This window comes from Xylaria bambusicola (genome assembly GCF_022495145.1).
Source record: "Xylaria bambusicola strain CBS 139988 unplaced genomic scaffold F5B22scaffold_35, whole genome shotgun sequence".
In the NCBI taxonomy this organism is placed as follows: Eukaryota; Fungi; Ascomycota; class Sordariomycetes; order Xylariales; family Xylariaceae; genus Xylaria; species Xylaria bambusicola.
In genome coordinates, this window is record NW_025953588.1 from 356,400 (window position 1) to 374,231 (window position 17,832).

Genomic DNA, 17,832 nt, shown 5'->3' on the forward strand with positions numbered 1-17,832 from the left:
TAAGTATTATATTATTTAAATGGTAATTATAAAGGATTAATTAATAATATTATTTAAAACCTATAAAAGGACCCTAACGTTTATACCTTTGATATGCTTTTTTTAATATTAATTAATACATTTAAATTAAAGAATTATAATAATAAGGTTATAAATACAATAAATAAAGCTAAAAATGCTAAAAAAGCAAATAAAAACAAATAATATTCCTATTGTAAGCTTAAAGGTTATATTAAAAAGGAATGCTATTTTTTATACTTAAATAAGGCGTTAAAAATTTAGAAAAATAAGTAAAAGATAAAGAAAAAGAAGGATAATATTAAATTTAAACGGGAAAAATATAAATAGAAGTAGTTAGCTTTAATTGCCGCGTTAAAGAAGCAGAATAAACAGTTAAAGAAATTAAAAAATTTTAAAAAAGTTAACTAAATTAAAAACCTTATAAACTTAAGCAATATATTCAACGATAAAGATATAATTACCAAGGATATTAATTTCGACCTTTAAGTTAAAACCCCGGTAGGTAAACCGGATTATAAAAATGAAGAAGAAGGGGATACAGAGGTAAATAACCCCCCTATGCCTTTTATAAATTCTATAATTAATAACTTTAAAATAGATAACTTAAATAAAGGAATTAGTAAGGATATTTGCTTTAACAATTAATCTATTAATATAATTAAAAGAAAAACTAATAGAAAATTAAATAAAAATTTAAAAACCTATAAAAAATCGAATTTTTATAATAAAATAATTCCGTTTGGAATAAATAGTACTGCTATAGTTTACGTAATTTGTAATAAGGATATTCTTTATAATTATAAACTAGTTAATAGGTCTATTAAGTGGGGAGAAGTTAAAACTATATGTATAATTGGAATAGGTAAATTAAAAGGTTATTTTTAAAATATTGGAAAATCTTTTAAATTTTATAAGGTTTATTATATTCCCCAATTAAAAATAAATCTAATAAGCGTAAAAAGACTTAATTATACTATTACTATTATTAATAATCTAATAATTAAAATAATAAATAAAAGAAATAACAAGTTATTAATTTAAGGAAAGGAGAATAAAGGTCTTTTCTATATTAAATTATATACGTTTATTAAAATAGTTAATTTAATAGAAAAGGTTACTAATATAGCTAATAAGATTATTCAGAATAACCCTATAAGGCTAGGAGAAAGAGTAAATACTTAATTAGTAAAAACTCCTTTATTTAATAATAAGTTTTATAAATAGTATGTTTGTTTAGGCCATATAAGCGAAAAGCCTTTATTACGCTTATTAAAGAATTTAAAGATATAAATATTATATAAAGCTATAAAAGAAGCTTATTTAACTAAATGTAAAACCTGCTTTTAAGCTAAAATGCGGAAAAAGATTTATAAGAAATTTAATAATAAAAATTAATATATAAAGTTGGAATGGATATATAGCAATTTAGGTGGACCTTTTCCGTTAACCTATAATAAATATTGCTATTATATAACCTTTATTAATAAGAAAACTTAATATTTAGAAGTTAAGCTATTAAAAGATAAGGATTTAATATTCCTTACTTTTAAAAAATATAAAGAATAAGTGGAAAATAGTATTAATAATAGTGAAAAAATAAAGGAGTTTTTCTTTAATAATAGCGGTAAATTTATAAATAACCGCTTTATAGTCTATTTTAGATAATATGGGATAAAATACCTTAAAAGCCCTTTGTATAATAAGGAGTATAATGGTTTTATTAAAAGGATAAACCTAACTTTAATAAATAAGGTTAGATTATTATTATATATAGTTAATCTTCCGTTTTATCTTTAGGGGGAAGCTTTATTATAAGTTGTTTATTTATATAATATTATTCTTTATATAGCTTTAAAGTTAAAAACCCCTTATAAAGCTTATAATAGAAAAGCACTTTATATAAATAATTTAAAAGCTTTTAGTTTTTTATATTATTATAACAATAATAAAAAGAAGAATAAGCTATTTCTAAAAGGTAATAAAGCTATATATTTATTTTAGCTATATAAGAGTAATATATATAAAGTATATAATATTTTATTGAAAAGATTTAAATATGTTAAAAATATTCGTATATTAGAAAATATATATTTTACTAATTTGAAAAATATCGAATTATTCAACCTTTTTTATAATGAAAATATAGAAAAGATAAATTAAGAAATAGAAAAACGAAATAAAAGGAATAAAAGTAACGCTAATAAACCTATTATTTTTAAAGACCCCTATAAAAAAGAGGAAGAAATCCGTAATATTATAGTAATTAATATAGATAACCTATATAGTATAAAAGATACTTTATTATTAGATTTTATAATAGTATTAAATAATATTAAAAATTAAAAAGATAATAAAGAAATAAGGAATTTTATATTAATTATAGCTATAGCTAAACTAAAAAATTAAAAAGAAGCTATAGAATTTAATAATAAAAAGGAGTAATATTTAGCTTCTTTAATAAAAATAAAAGAACTTTAAGATTAAGGAATTTTTAATATAATTAATTTACTTAAGGGTAAAAAAGCACTTTTAAACTATTGGGTTTATAAGGAAAAGGTGATAAATAATCCTAATTTAATAAAGGATAAATATATATTAAATAAAAATAAAAATATTTAATTTAAGGCTTAATATTATATTTAAAGCTTTAATTAAAAACTAGGTATTGATTTCCTAAAAACCTTTTTAACAACCTATCGCCTAGAATTCTAGCACTTACTATTAATAATAGCAGTAAATAAAGGCTATATAATTATATAATACAACGTTAAAAACGCGTTCTACTATGTTGGAATTAATATCGAAATATATATTAAATTACCTTAAGGCTTTTTTAATAAAGAAAAAGCTAATAATAAAGTAGGGCTTTTAAATAAAGCTTTATATGGTTTAAAACAATTACTTCGTTTATGGTATAAATTCCTATATAACTATTTATATAAAATAGGATTTATTATATTACTTTAAAACGAAGGGGTATTTATAAATAAAGCGTTAAAAACTGCTTTAATCTATTATATAAATGATATACTTTTAATAGCCCCGTTATATAAAGAAGTGGAAATAATTAAAAACTAGTTAAATAAATTTATAAAATTGGAAAATTTTGGCCTAATATTTTTCTTTTTAGGAAATAATATTAATATAAATTATAATATTAAAGAATTATTTATAAATTAGAACCGCTATATAGAAAAGCTATTAAATAAGTTTAATATAATGAATAACCTTTTATATAGGCCGAAGGACCTATTTAAAACTTTAGAACTTAAGTTCGAGAAAAATAACTTAACTATAAGCCTTAAAGACGTTAATAGCTATTAAAAGCAAATAGGCAGTTTATTATACCTAGCTTTAAAAATTAAAATAAATATTGCTTTTATAATAATATACTATTTTTATTTTATAAGTAACCTTAATACGGAGCATTTTAATGCTTTAAATTATATATAGTATTATTTATTAAAATATAAAGAAGTTGGTATTAAATATAACTGTATTAATAATAATTTAACCCTTAAAGGTTATATAGATAATAATTAGGCTAATAAAATTAATATTAGAAAATCTATAAGTGGTTATGCCTTTTCCTATTTAGGTAATTTAAATAATAATAATATAATTAGCTAAGCTTTATAATTATAAAGAACCGTTACTTTAAATATATATAAGGCAGAATATATAGCTTTAAAGGAAGCAATTAAAGAAGCTATTTGTTTATTTAGTATAACTATATTTTTAAACGTTAACCTTTAGTTTGGTTATAAGGATAATATTCCTATTATATTAATAGATAATTAGTCCGCTATTAAATTAATTAAAAATTAAGAATTTTATAAAAAATCCAAGCATATTTTTATTATTTACTACTTTTTAAAAGATGCGGTAAATAATAAATAAGTTTAATTAATATATACCCCCTTTAAAGACAATTTAGCTAATTTTCTGGTTAAAATATTAGCTAAACTAGGGTTTAATGCATTTAAGGCATTAACGGGTATATATACGTAAAAGCTTTTTCCTTATATATAAAGGTTTACTTTTAATGTAATTTTTTATCTATTATATAGTTTTTTTAAATAAGATAACTTTTTTTTATATAATGTATAGTTTTTTCATTAAATATATTTATTTATATTTATTATAATTGCGCGCTATAAGTTTAAATAACTAATAATAATTAATAAACGAGGTTTTTATATATTAACTATTATGCTTTTTTCCTCACCTTAAGGTATTTACTACCTTATATATATATATATAAAGGGTTTTTTCACTTTTCCCTTAAAATTCTTATAAAGGTTTTACTTTTTTCCTTTATTTATTAATTTAATAGATTTTATCTATTTTTTCTAGAATTGGATTACTAATTCTATAAGTTGTATTCAGCTTATAAAATTAAAGGGGGATATTAATTAGGTTGTTTACCTAATACCTAATTAGGTAATTTACCTGTAGGGTATTAGTTATCTGGGTATGAGTCATAGATTCGAACCTTCCAATGGGTTCGATAGGGAACCCTTTAGGGTACCCTTCAGGGCACCTTCAGGGCAGCGGCTAGGTCTATATACAGCGGGTTATCCCCGCAATCAGGAAAACCATATTCTATATTCCTATTCATACAACTCTCCTTCCATACTGGATAACTAAATGACTCATCCATTTACCCTACTTATTAGTCATCTTCTGAACTGCTTATTAAGATATATATGCAATTACCTAAGCTGACCCGAATAGCCTCCGAGAGCAAACTCCGCGGGCCTGCAGAGACACCGTCAAAGACATCGTCCTGTGACGCCATCGCAGACACCGGTCAGCCTAAAGGACGAAAGCAAAGATACCAGCTAAGCCCTCCTTGATCTATCAATGCATCATTGACGTTCGCCACGGGTTCTCACTGATCGAAGATAGCTATTCACCCCCATCAACCCAATCATTCTTCGATGGTTTATGGAGAAATATACTCAACGTCTACCTCAATATGCCGAGCATTCTCCCAACCATCTCCCTTACCCAGGAAACGACAGAACAGCAACACCCCTATTCCCCTCCTTACTCCTCGCCCTAACGCCAAACACGACATTATCCTTACTCAGGTCCAGCGTAACCCGATTCACCAATCCAACATCAATCACATCCGTCCACTACAACCGCTGGCGTCAGTAATTACTCTTTCAGGTAAAGTTTTCAGAAGCTCTTCATACTCCCAAGACACACTTGTGCCCCCCAATAGTCAACTATGGCCACCGGGAGTAACTAGAACGGGAAGAAAATGACCCCAGTGATTACATACAGCAGGTGCAGCCGTCGATCTCCAAACAACTTCATACGCAGCAACGTTCTCCTCACCACTCAGCGGTGGATCCCAAAACAGTGTGCTCTCATTCCCCAGAGCCTCCGTATCAATCCGCACATTCGTCGGCGCACCCGGTGAATTCGCAAGACTCCAAAGCGTGGCCCCGTTAACGCGTGCCACGCGCGCGATGAATTCGAAGTCGCAGAACTGCGGCAGATCCCCGTATTGCACGGGGTTGCCAGTGGAATTATCCACACGCACGTTTTGATGTTGGTGCGCGAAGTTCTCGCGGGGTTCCGTGAACCTGATCGCGGGATACCCGGCTTCGACTGTCCACTGGAGTCAGTAATTGCCCTTTCAGGTAAAATATCTCGGGTTCTGTGTAATCCTGAGACACACACTTGTGCCCCTATTAGGCGATTATGGCCTCCGGGAGTAACTGGAACAAGAAGAAAATGACTCCAGTGGTTACATACGGAACGGGCGGTGGTCGCCTGAGCGCAGATACCTATCTAGCCGGTATATGACCGAGACGTTCATCCCCGTGGCGTGGTTCTCTGCGACTTCTTTGACGAAGCGCGCGAGGTTGCGCGCGGGCGTGTCGTTCTCGCCGCCGATTTGCAGCCGCGATTCCCGTTTTGTGGAGTTTTCTACGGTCAGGGGGGGAAGGCCTTGTGCGAAGAGCCGGATCACGTGGGGATCTGCTTCGTTGGGGGACCCGACGATGTCGTTATTTAACATTCCTTCTACCTGCGGGTGTGTGAGTAAGTTATCCACAGTTGATATATGAGTATCACGCGAGATAGAGAGCCGGTAGGTTATTAAGTAGGGGAAGAGAGTTTGCAAATATACAGAGAGGAAGACATCATGATTCGATGGATATGTGGTAGCAGGCAGACAAAAAAAAGGTAGGAATGGTCAAGAGTCTAGTTGCCAGCTGCAACAAATCCATGTGGGAAGCCCAATGTGTCCCAGACCAGCTTATCCAGCCCAAAGAAGAAACGGCAACATACATTCACTCTCGGCGTACTGTTCGCATATGTCTGTGCAAGGAACTGCGAGCCATATAACCCCTGTTCCTCACCCGCTACAGCGGCAAACGCAATACTCGCCTTCGGCACAGGATACTTTGGGTTCGACATGACCCTTGCCAACTCCAGCGAGACCGCAACGCCAGAGGCATCATCATCAGCGCCAGGCGCATCTCCTTCATAATCCAGGACATTCGTGTTCCGCGTGTCGTAATGGCCCGAGATGACATAGAGCCGGTTCTCATCTGTACCTTTGAGCGTAGCCACGATGTCGCTAATCCTCGTCGCAAATGTGACCCGATTTCCATCGGGTTCTTGTACATAACCTACCGTCTTAACGCTTAGCCGTCCATCACTCATGTCTGCGTACCGCTGAAACTCAGCATGGATCCAATCGCGCGCGGCTCCGATGCCCCTTGTCTTAGACGTCTGACTCGAGAGCGTGTGACGCGTACCGAAGGACACTAGTTTCTCGATTGTCGCTTGGATACGCGCTGGGTCTACAGCCGCGAGGATCGCGGTCAAATCCTCCGAGGGCTGTTGTGGCTCGTTGGCCTTGCCGATGGTGTTCGGCGGCCAGCTCGACGCCGAGCAAGCGAAGACCGGAGCCGCAGCGGCGATGGTGCTTGCACGATCATACAGGACGTTGGCTGGATTCCTCGATATAAGAGGTGTAGCGACGGCTAGAACCGCCTGAAACACAATTGCAAATCTAGACCACATTGCGCGACCTCGGTCTCGGCTTATATGTATTTTTGACGGTGAAAGTGTTAAGACTCTGCTCACGGGCGAGGTCCATTCTGAAGCAAGCTTCTAATAGTCGCCGGCTATCAAATCCCTGTTTCCGAATTGCTGGGTTCTCCTCGTTGCGAAGCCGGTTACATGGCTCGGAAGGGCAGCCAAGTATTCCTTTCGTTACATTGTCGCGAGCCCATTACCCAATAAGATCGACGCCCACTAGATGCATGGCGATAAGCGATTGACAAGAATATGGTACAATCACACAAAATTTGTCTTGCTGCTATTCTGTATATGGAAGCTCAAACCACATTGAAGAGGGGTCAATTGGGGATTTTGTTGAGAAAACCGAAAGATCGTCAACCATATCTCTTGAAGGCCTAGGACATAGGCGACGTCTAGCCACGTGATGGTCGTGCGCTTGGCGTGGTCAGTGTAGGTTGTGGCATCACGGACTATACTGTCGAAGGGCCTCGGAAGACCATTTTTCCCTTTGAAAATTACTATAGAAAACGAAACTTAGATATGCTACCTGTCACATAATGTGGTGGGGCTCAATAGGAACTTACCGACCGACATACGCTTGACACCATTTCGAAGACCTGAAGCGACAGGGCCATACTCTGTATGAGGTTTGGTGGTTAAACAAATCCCAAGGTCAGGAAAAGAGTCTTGCGGGCAGTTTTTCATGATTTTTGTCATTCACTCATGATTACGTAGATAAGGGCTATTTTACACTGGGGATTCGCGTTCTTCGCGGGATGTCGTGGGGTATAACCTCAATTCTGTTCCCCTAGAGAAGAGAAGACTAGCACTTGGCCGCCCGAGTTGGAATGAAGAAGGGAAGAGATAAGCGAGAGAGTCGAAATAAATTACGAACTATAAGGCACTACAATATGTAGCTGACAATGGGTCGTGTGCAGAGGCGCTAGGAATCGTAGAAGATGAAGCTCGCTCCCTTGATGAAACCAGACCAAGGCAAAGGAGGAGGAGGGAGGAGGAGGAGGGGGTTGAAGACATAAGTATACTGTGAGTAGTAGGTGTCCTGTACGTCTATACAGGAGAAGAAGCGTGGGCGTGAAGATAGTGTAAAGTGTTTCGAAAGATGCAGCGCTGACCTGCATATGAAGCTCAGTGGGAACGAAGAGTCAAACTGGAATCTCCAGTGCGGAATCCGTTGCTGCTTCACGGCGCGATGATATAAGTTTCAGGGCTTCCTAAAACATTGCCCAAGTTTTGTTAGAAGAATTGCGGGCCATGGTTAGACTCGTTCATCAAGCTCAGGCCATGTAGTCATAAATCAACGCCAGCACCGGGCTGTGGTGAAAGCCTGGGCTTGCCAAGTGTTAGCTGACCCAAAGAAATAGCCCTAGCCGCTCTCTTTCTGGACCCATCGTCAGCTTCATCTGGGACGTCATCGCCGAACAGGCCGTAATCATGAACTGGCTGTTCTTCGTGAGGGGTTTTGAACGCTTCCGAGTCGTCATCTATGCTCGCGCTGGGGGGGCCCATATCGTCATCATCATCATCATCATCATCATGGTCGAAAACTGATATGTTCATGGGTGCGGGCGGATTGGCACCAAGCTTGTCCATTGCCAGGGACATCATGTCAATAGTATGAGATAATTTGGTAACGCGTAATTCCAGTGCATGTCGTGCGGCGCGTTCAGTATCAAGCATCACCTGTAGCGTGTTGGCATACTCTGGAGTAAATGCACCAGATGGATCCCTCACGAGACTGGCTGCACCTCTTACCGTAACATTTGATATGGGTCGAGGGGCTTCTCTGGTAGAAGGGTGCACAGAGCCAATGAAGGTTTGCTCATCCTCAAAAGATACGTTTGACTGCTCTGACACACTGTAGCCGGAAGGAATGGGTCCAGCATCGGGGGGCAAATTATGATGACTAGAGGTTTGCACAGCAGTAGAACTCGTCCGATGGTGGCTGGCAAATGGCGCCGTAGGGGAGAGAGCCTCAGAATCGATACCTGATACTACATGAAAGAGTTGGGAAACAAGCTTTTCAAGCTTCTGGTTCTGTACTTCTAGGGTGGCTACGCGATCCTCCAGGCTGGCGGCTTGCGTGATCTTCATGGTATGAAGAGGACCGAAGTTAAAAGGTTGCGGTGGAGTGCGGATCGGTTGGGCCACCTCCTCATTTGTTTCCGTAGTTGGCTCAGTTGCATCGGTTGTCTCGGGATCCTCATTTTGTGACACTGATAGATCTGGGGACAAAAGCCCAATACTGCTCGCTCGCCAATACCGAATTTCCTCACTTCGTTTCCGGACAAGCCCATGCTCTTCTGAGACGTCCTGCAGCTGTGACAGACTCCTCGATCTCCGCCGGGCCGGGAATATATCGACTGAAACAGCACGACCAATTGACTCAGGATCATGCTCATGACCCATATCATTACCATGAGTGCTCGCCGGTCTTGGGGTTAGACCCAGGATGTCCATGCCATCATCGCGTAGCCGAGAGCTGATTGGTCCACCGGAAGTTGTCACAGCTCTCCTCCTCAAAAATGCCGAATCCGACTGTAAGGAGTTGCGGGCACTGTGAATTGCAATATAATCGTCCGGACCAATAGAATGCGACCTCAGGGCCTTATTGAACTCCGTGATAGGTAAAGATGCCGAACGTTTTGGTTCGCTTTCTGGATCACTCAAGCTTCGCTTCCGAGCAACAGGGCTCTATTTATAAAGCTTAGTCATTTTCGACGACGCATAAAGAAAGCAAGGAAACAGGCAGTACTCACACTATGATGGGGATCGTGAGATGGGCGTAGCTGGGCTTCAGAGTCGGATTGCGAACGACTGTTCCGTTTCCTGTTACGCTTCCCAAAAAGTTTGCTGATGGCCAACCTAAAACTTGACTTCTTCCTCGAAGGCGATGCACTGTCTGTGGCTTCACTGAGGTGCGAGTATCTCACGACACTAGACCGATTAGTGCGCCGCTGTATGGGGTTCGATGTCATCGAGGCCTGGCTAGGCCCAGATTGAGCAATTGAGTCAGTCTTTTCCTCGCGAGTGGCATTGGAACCTGTGTTCGTCGACTCGGCCCCAGAGTCGCGTAGGGCTGGAGCCGCTGGTTCAACATGCTCCGGTACCGCCTCCTCGGCTACAGGCGGGTCAGAAGTCCTCAATGGGAACTCGTCATCAGGTATGGGAATCGGCCCACTAATCTTGCCGCGGATGTTGGAGCGCGGTTGCGGCCGGCCAGGTCGGTCTCGACCGGCGTTGGAGGCGGACTTGAATAGATTCATTGTGCGTAAAGTGTTATGTGAGTGCTCTGAATGGTCGACTTGGCAAGACCTTTACGCAAGGTGAACGACGAGGGGTAGAGGAGTTGTAGTTGAGACCGATTCATGGTATACTAAGATGCCACGATCTCTCTGTCTCTCTCCTTTTTTCTCCCTCTACTTCATATTTGTAAGAGGTGATGGTCCAGCAGTCCTCTGTGTGTACGCATCGCTAGCAATGCGAGGAATCGAGACACAGTCGTCGGATTTCGAATCAGAAGTGGGGGAAATGTCAGTAGCTATAGGGGCCACTCCATAGCAATCGGAGAAACGAAGGCAGGCTGGCGGGCGGAGGGGGGGGGGGGGGGGGAGGAAGGGAGGGATGGATGGAAGCTTCCTCCAGCCCATTTATGAGAGCGAGTGAAGACCAAAGGGAGGCAACAAGATTCGGGCCGTGTGCAGTGACAGAATTGGGACAAAATTGGCAGCGCAGCGCGGCGCGTTGCAACGGAGCTCCTGCAACGGCCATGCATCAAGCAGCGTCTGAACCCAGGTCTGCCCAGGCAAACCCCAGACCCTATTACATACTTACTAGGTCCTGTAGGCAGCACGCCAGATTTTATTTTGATCTGGCAGGGCCGTCTACTTACCACTTAGTGGCTTTATGAAACATGCAGCCCAGCGCCGTTGGCCGGAAAAGACCAATCTAAGACAGCCGACAGGGGAGGCAGCCAGAGGACACCGGGGCAGAAACCGGGGGTTGAAGGTGGGATGACGAAGGGACCAGAAAGGGACCAGGATGATGATACCTGAAGGGCCTTCGCTCGGAGGTACAGTAGAGAGATTGAGATGATGGTAGGTAGGTACTGCGATGGCTCAGCCCTTGCTCGGACCTGCATTGGCCACACATGCCACAACACTGCACTACGCCAAATGCATCACATACATGATCCTGGCTACACGATCCTACAGGGCAAGAGAGAAAAGAGAGAGAGGCAGAGAGGCGGTCCGTGGTCTCGTCACTGGCTGGCCATTACCTGGATTCCGGGATTCGGACCAACTGACGATTGATTGGCCTGCGGATACGCAAGCAAGATGGGCAGGAAACAGAAACCATGCGAATGATAGCGAGACGATGCGCAATGAGATGTCCGATACAACAAGAGATAATCGTAGAAGATCAAGATCGGTCAGCACTTTAGTCTACCTAATGTACCTACCTAGGTACGTACATATGTAGGTACCTACCCGAGCCTACACGTACCTGGTACCTAGCTAAGTTTAATGTACTGGTTGCAATGATCGAGCGCCCGAGCAGAGAGATCGTGGAAAATTGAAAGGTGTTGGAAGGCCGATAACCAGCAGGCAGTACGAAGTAGGTACTTTATCCACCCCACATCGACCCCTATTACCGTACCATCTTAGCAAGTTACAAAGCAAGTTACAAGGGGTTTTCTCTCTACTTAGTTACCTACATGCCAGCACCTTGTTACAGTAACAACACACCAGTAACTACCAGCCAGTCCTCCTTCGTTCTCCCTGCTTATCCTGCACTTAAGTACATACCTACGGTATGTAGCTCTGTTTATTCATCTACCGTACTATATCTAGGCATTCTAGTTTGCGTGTTTTAGTCAGGGTTCCCATGCATCACAAGCCAAGAAAAAGGGTGGAGTTGATAAACAGGTTATTTTCACCACCACCACCACCACCACCACACCCCGACCCGACCCCTCCTCATGGTCCCCGTAGACTGGTACGCTATCTCGGTCTATAGAGAGCTATTATAAGTCTGTCTGAGACTCTGACTCGGGAAACAGATGGTAAGGCATGTCGCTAGCAAACGGGGTCAGCTTGTCGATGACGAAATGTCTTCACTCTATTACATGTAAACGCGATCTGTCTCGGCAGAAGTTTGTTTTCACCTATGAATGAAGGGTATGCAAATACTATGTATGTAATCAGATGCCCCCTATTTCTCCAACCGTACCTGTAGCCGTGTTACATATACTGTAAGCGCTGCAGTGGTTACATTCTGAAAATCCTCCGGACACTACTACAGTACCTATTTACTTCGGCACCCCTTCTTCCCATTCCTTCTGCTACTTAGTACATACCATAGTAGCTGCAACTGTACTAGGTATACTAAGTAGCCCAGATCTCACCGAAAACCCTCCCCTCACGCTCCCCAAGGTGGGGATTTATTTACTTTTCAGGGTTGCAGCACGTTAGAGACAAACTAGCTACAGTAGTCTCCCCGTAGTATATGCTGCATATGCAAGTAAGTCAATTTTGACAGTGCGCCGAGGCAAGCAAGCCTAAGCTTATTACTTAAGGTCCACGTCGAATGTTGCGCTTTGCATGCCGCAACATCAACTCTGCAAACTACCTTATGTACCTAATGTAAGGGGGACAAGTATTCAAGTGTCACGGCCTTCCCCAGCTTCAGACGTGACTGAAATGGCAGGTCTGCCCCATGCGGCCGCGACGTCTTCGCCTGTTAGATGTGATATGTCGGGGACATAGCTAATTCGAGCAGTGCACCTAGTCCGTAGAAAAAATACGGACACGGGCATGATATCGCTCAGCCTAGCGGCACATCATTACGAGGAATATTGTATGTAACTCCTGACAAGTCCTAGCATACCAGGGCAATCCGGTGTAGTGTCTCAGCAGCGTAGTACCTAGGTATGTGCATAAGTATGTATGGGCACGGAAACCTACCGAACATCCTCCTTAGCGGACGTCTTCCGGAGGCGTTAAAAGAGAGAGAGGGAGGGAGGGAGAAAGGTCATGCGCATCATCGCACAAGGCTATGTGACTCTGAGGGTAGGTAGGTGGGTATGTTGGTAGGGTATTATCACCGTACTGTATCACAAATCCAACACTGCATGTTTAAAAATACCACCTCCTTAGGATATTCATGGGTTGGGGGCTTCTCTCTTTCTCTCTGTCTCTCCATGTGTGTGTCTGTGTGCGTGTATGGGCCTCGTTCTCTCTACACGGACGCTGCCTCTACATATCACTTCTCTGTCCCTCTTTCTGTGTAATCTAGATACGTAACGGTATGCGTGTGAATCAGTAGGTATATGTTTAACCATGCATGTCTCGTCACTGCGCGGACGTCAAGTTGCACATATAATGAAATAAAAGCCGTGCGAGTGTTACCTACTATTCCGTGTTGCTAATACGTGTTACCTCTCCACATACCTAATGCAACAAATAGGTCACAAGGCGCATTCTCTCTCTTCCCTCCTCCCTCTCCTGCGTGCGTACACACGTGCCCTTTTTAATTTATCTCATCATTCGATTTATATCCGAAAACAGACATCTTTTGCTGCGCGGAGGTACGCTCGCCAAGGAGGCCCCTGGTCTCATACCTATTCTGGAAAGCAGCTTGGCTCGGCCGATGCCTCCGCCAGCCCATTCGCTTGTCTCGCTTGTCTCGCTCCTCTTTGCCCCCCATCCCCTTTTACCTTCTCATCCTATCGGCAGCTTGTGACCTACTATACATTTGCGGGCGTACAGCTGCAAGGTTAGTAGGTAGACTACTTCGTAGGCTGTGTGAGTGTGTGGGGGTAAGTATGCGAGCTGCGTAGACCTTCCTGTGCCGGATGTCGCTGCGTCTACTGACACTGCAGTCAGTCTACGAAGTACTACGAAGTAAGTGTGTAAGCTATGCTAACGCCAAAACCTCCCCAGCCAATGCCAGCGATTTGTGTAGACCTATCACAACTGCTGTTTTCTTTCTTGCAGAATATATAAATCATGCATTGTCTGAGGCAGCGAATGGCCGTCGGGGAATAAGCGAGTTCCGCGCCTTGGCTGAGCTCTGTTTGCGCGTCTACGCGCATGTAGATACATATGTGTCGACGTTTGTAGTAAAGTAGGTAAGTGGAACAGTATGTATGCATGTAGGTACCTATATATGTAAGTATGTAAGCCTGGCCGTACGTCAAGCGGTGCGGCTCGGACAATCTATATTCCCTAACCTACCATAACGTGCCAGCGATGACAAGTGGGCTTTCTGTTGACGTCCTGCCACGTGTTCGAGGGCGTTTTTCGAACTAGCCTGGATGAGATGCGATGTGGTAGTACAGTCACGCACGTAAATAAGTATGAGATTTGTGCTGGGTAGGTACAAAAGAATGCAATACCTATCGGTCTGCTAGGCACGTCTTGAGCGTGAGTCGCCGACAGTGGAATGCCGCATGACTGTACACTCGCTTTCACACGTCTGAAGAGTTTACTACCGCACAGAACCTGTATAATCAGACTGCCGGCATTTTGCTGTAGCGCATTGATAACTTAGGTAATACCACCTTGGTGTTGAGCCCCACGACCAACAATCTGAAACGACCAATGGCGGGCATAGCAGCGCCGACATCCATCGTCTGATCTTCATGGTCAGGCCCAGTTCCGCTGAACCTCTCAAACACGAATAGAGTAACCCACGCACGCTGCAGCTACGGCAGATTCGGAAACTGCATCTTAAGTTTCAACTATCGACCAGGGGTCTCCCCTTTATTCCTCTCTGGTTCACACACATACCTAGTATGCTAAGACGCCACTATGCTCTCACAACAATGTAAAGATGCGTCAGCGTAACCGGTAGGTTGGGATCGGCCGCCAATCGCAACAGTTATATAGACTGGTAATTGTACGCTATTCATTCAGGCTGAAGGCCCAGGCTTCGACAACATTCGACTCCAGAGTTCGTTGCATGAAAGCCGGTGGCGGCAAGGCTGCTTTGGGTAATCGGTCATGAGCGAATGGTTCTTTCCCGTCGTTTACGACAAGAGCTAAATTAAGATGGAGGCCCAAGCATTATGCCGTCTCGATCGACGACGCATCGACATAGCGGAGATCCGCGTTATTCTCGAGCCAGTCCATCCAGCTACTAAGAAACTTGCTCCCTCTATCTCGGGGGCAAGGGTGTGAAAGATACGAGTTAGAAAAATCCAGATTTTGAAGCTTGAGAACGTGCGTGACAAATATGGAAACAGCTGCCAATGGAAATGTACCCAGTTCTGTGCAACGGAAAGACTGAATCAAATGAAGAATGCTTACCTCTTAACGGTCTCCGAATCGCCTACTACTACCAGTGACCGCTTCGGCCGGGTCATGGCCACTGCGATTGGTCAGTACCCATATCTCCGGTGCTCACGGACATCTGCCCTCGTAGCTCAAGTAGGCGCCACGTGTATAAACAGTAAGTGACTCACCATTCAACCGGCGTTTCTCGCTTAGGAAGCCCACGTCGCCTTCGGCATTGCTCCGAACCAGACTTACGATGACAGCCTCCTTTTCACGGCCCTGGAACCCGTCCACAGATCCGAGCTCGATGCCGGGGAAGGCTTCCTTGAGCGGCGCCAAGAGCCCGAGCTATTTATCACACAAGAGAACGGATCAGGTCAATGCCGAAACAACAAACAAACGAGCGAACTAAGGAACTGCATCCCTGACCCCACACTCACCTGCGCATTATAAGGCGTAACAACCGCAATGTCCGTGGGCTTCACACCGGCATTGACGAGTTTCCCAACATGCTGTCTCACCAGGGCCGCTTCCATTTCGTTGCTTTTACTCTCCCCGTAAAGTGACCTGATGCTCCCTTTCCTTCCCGCGTGCTCTTCCTCCTCGTTTTTCTCTGGGTAGTCACCGCCCTGAGTATCGATGAAGATCACGGGCTCATTAGTATCTTCAGTGTCCTCAATATCATAAGGCAGATCTCTGAGCAATCGACCCTTGACAGCTTCTGCAGCAATCAGCTTAGACTCGTATAACTGGTCCGATGGGAACCGCATGATGGCCTCGTGCATGCGATACTGCGTTGTGAGCATCCTCTTGATGGATGAGCCATGCATTGACAAAAGCCTATCAAAGAGCGTTGTTTCTAGGCTCACGCCTTTGATTATGCTCTCTCCTTCCTTCGGTTTCAACTTGATTTTCGAATTGGTTGACTTTACAGTAGGGGGTAATTGGAGATGGTCACCCGCACACACGGCCTTCTTGGCTGCGAGAAGTGGTACCCAACATTGGGCTTCTAGCGCCTGACTTGCTTCGTCGATTATGATGACATCAAATTCTTCGTTTTTAAGTTGGTACCCACCAGCGCCATGCAATGTAGCGAGAACGACCTTGCTGCCCTTGACTAGCGTGTCGACACACCTTCGCTCCCTCTCCCTATACTCCTTTCGCAGCTCTTTGAGCTCGCCGTAGATAGCCTTGCGTTCTCTACCGCTTTTCGTCTTCTTTATAGATGCCTGCTTAGAGTCCATCTCGGAGCGCACGTCGCGGACGATTAAGCCGGCTTCTGATGTCTGCGTGAGTACATCTAGGGAGTGGTCAAGAACAGAGGGAAGTAATCTAGCGGGATGTCCAAGCCGTAGAATTGGTATTTTATGCGGTGATAGGCGCTCGACGATGTTGTCGACAGAGATGTTCGATGGTCCACATACGAGGACTCTCAGGTCTCGCTTCACCATTTGTAGAATCAATTCAATGAGAGTATGAGTCTTGCCTGTTCCCGGTGGTCCATGGATCAAGGCAACTTCGCGTGACGCGAGGGCGAACCTGATAGCATCTTTCTGTGAATTGTTGAGCGTTGGGTCTAGCCATTCTATCTTACCATACTCCGGACCAGAGCTAAGATCACGAGGCACCGGCGATGGACTGCTCATCCCGAAGAGTACACGCATGAAGCTACTGTATTCAGATTCAGTCATCTTCTGCATCTTCTCCATAGTCAAGTTCATGCGGCGATAAGTGACATCGTCAGCAAGTTTGACCAGCCAGATGCGGCCAGACAGTGACAGGGCATCTTCCTTGTCCTCATCAACCGCAATGGCAACGGCGTCTTTCTTGATCTTCGTGACCACACCTCGCGCGCCTTTCTTCTCTAGGTCTTTGATCTCTCGCTTCTTGGCGCTCCCGGCAGGCTGTTCAGACACCAGCACGATGTCGCCGGTTCGGACGCCATGTTCAGGGAGCTCGCCACCAGCCCCTGCTGTGGCGCTGTCCGGACTCAGCTCGAGGACGGTCCTTCCACCTAGGCCGGTGCGCTGCGAGGAGACGACCAGATTTGTAATGGCGAGACCAGCACGCTGCAGCGAGGTGGGACTAGTATTGGAGATGAGGCTGCTCGTCTCCTGCAGCTCACTCTGCAGCTCTGCGTCTAGCAAAGCCAGCTGTGTGCTCGCAAAGGCGGGGATGTCGACCGATTCCGTGAGGAGCGACATTCTTGTTGTCTTTATCGTTTTTCAGAATGGCTCATCTTACAATTTAACATAGTTTACCCGGCCCCGGAAATTATTTATTTTATGGCCGTGGCGGGGAAGTTCTCTTGCTACAGGAAATCGAGTGGTTTCGGTCCGTTCCGGGGTTGTGTAGTGGAAGCTGGCTGGCTAGCAGCTCAGTGGAGTACTAGCGAATCCGCAACAGTGCAGAAGTCCGGCTTCTGGAGTCTGCCTGGAGCTGTTGGAAGAAGGAAGATGATCTA

The 17,832-nt window shown here is 43.0% G+C and overlaps 3 protein-coding genes across 3 annotated transcripts; all 3 read right to left on the minus strand.

Annotated features, from left to right (window-relative positions):
• Positions 1 to 5,030: 5,030 nt before the first annotated feature.
• Positions 5,031 to 7,071, minus strand: F5B22DRAFT_648662 (uncharacterized protein; the record flags this gene model as incomplete). The annotated part of the gene is made up of 4 exons (XM_047979049.1): positions 5,031 to 5,165; positions 5,315 to 5,646; positions 5,794 to 6,067; positions 6,331 to 7,071. 4 exons carry the CDS (start codon positions 7,069 to 7,071, stop codon positions 5,031 to 5,033), a joined length of 1,482 nt encoding a protein of 493 aa, XP_047828846.1.
• Positions 7,072 to 7,134: 63 nt separating this feature from the next.
• On the minus strand, positions 7,135 to 7,876 carry F5B22DRAFT_307514 (uncharacterized protein). The gene is made up of 2 exons (XM_047970595.1): positions 7,656 to 7,876; positions 7,135 to 7,589 (listed from the first exon to the last, which is right to left on the minus strand). The coding sequence occupies exons 1-2, from the start codon at positions 7,786 to 7,788 to the stop codon at positions 7,348 to 7,350; spliced, it is 375 nt and encodes a 124-aa protein (XP_047828847.1). The 5' UTR covers positions 7,789 to 7,876; the 3' UTR covers positions 7,135 to 7,347.
• Positions 7,877 to 8,379: 503 nt separating this feature from the next.
• On the minus strand, positions 8,380 to 10,355 carry F5B22DRAFT_648663 (uncharacterized protein; the record flags this gene model as incomplete). Its single annotated transcript, XM_047979050.1, has 2 exons — positions 8,380 to 9,783; positions 9,849 to 10,355. The coding sequence occupies 2 exons, from the start codon at positions 10,353 to 10,355 to the stop codon at positions 8,380 to 8,382; spliced, it is 1,911 nt and encodes a 636-aa protein (XP_047828848.1).
• Positions 10,356 to 17,832: the final 7,477 nt, after the last annotated feature.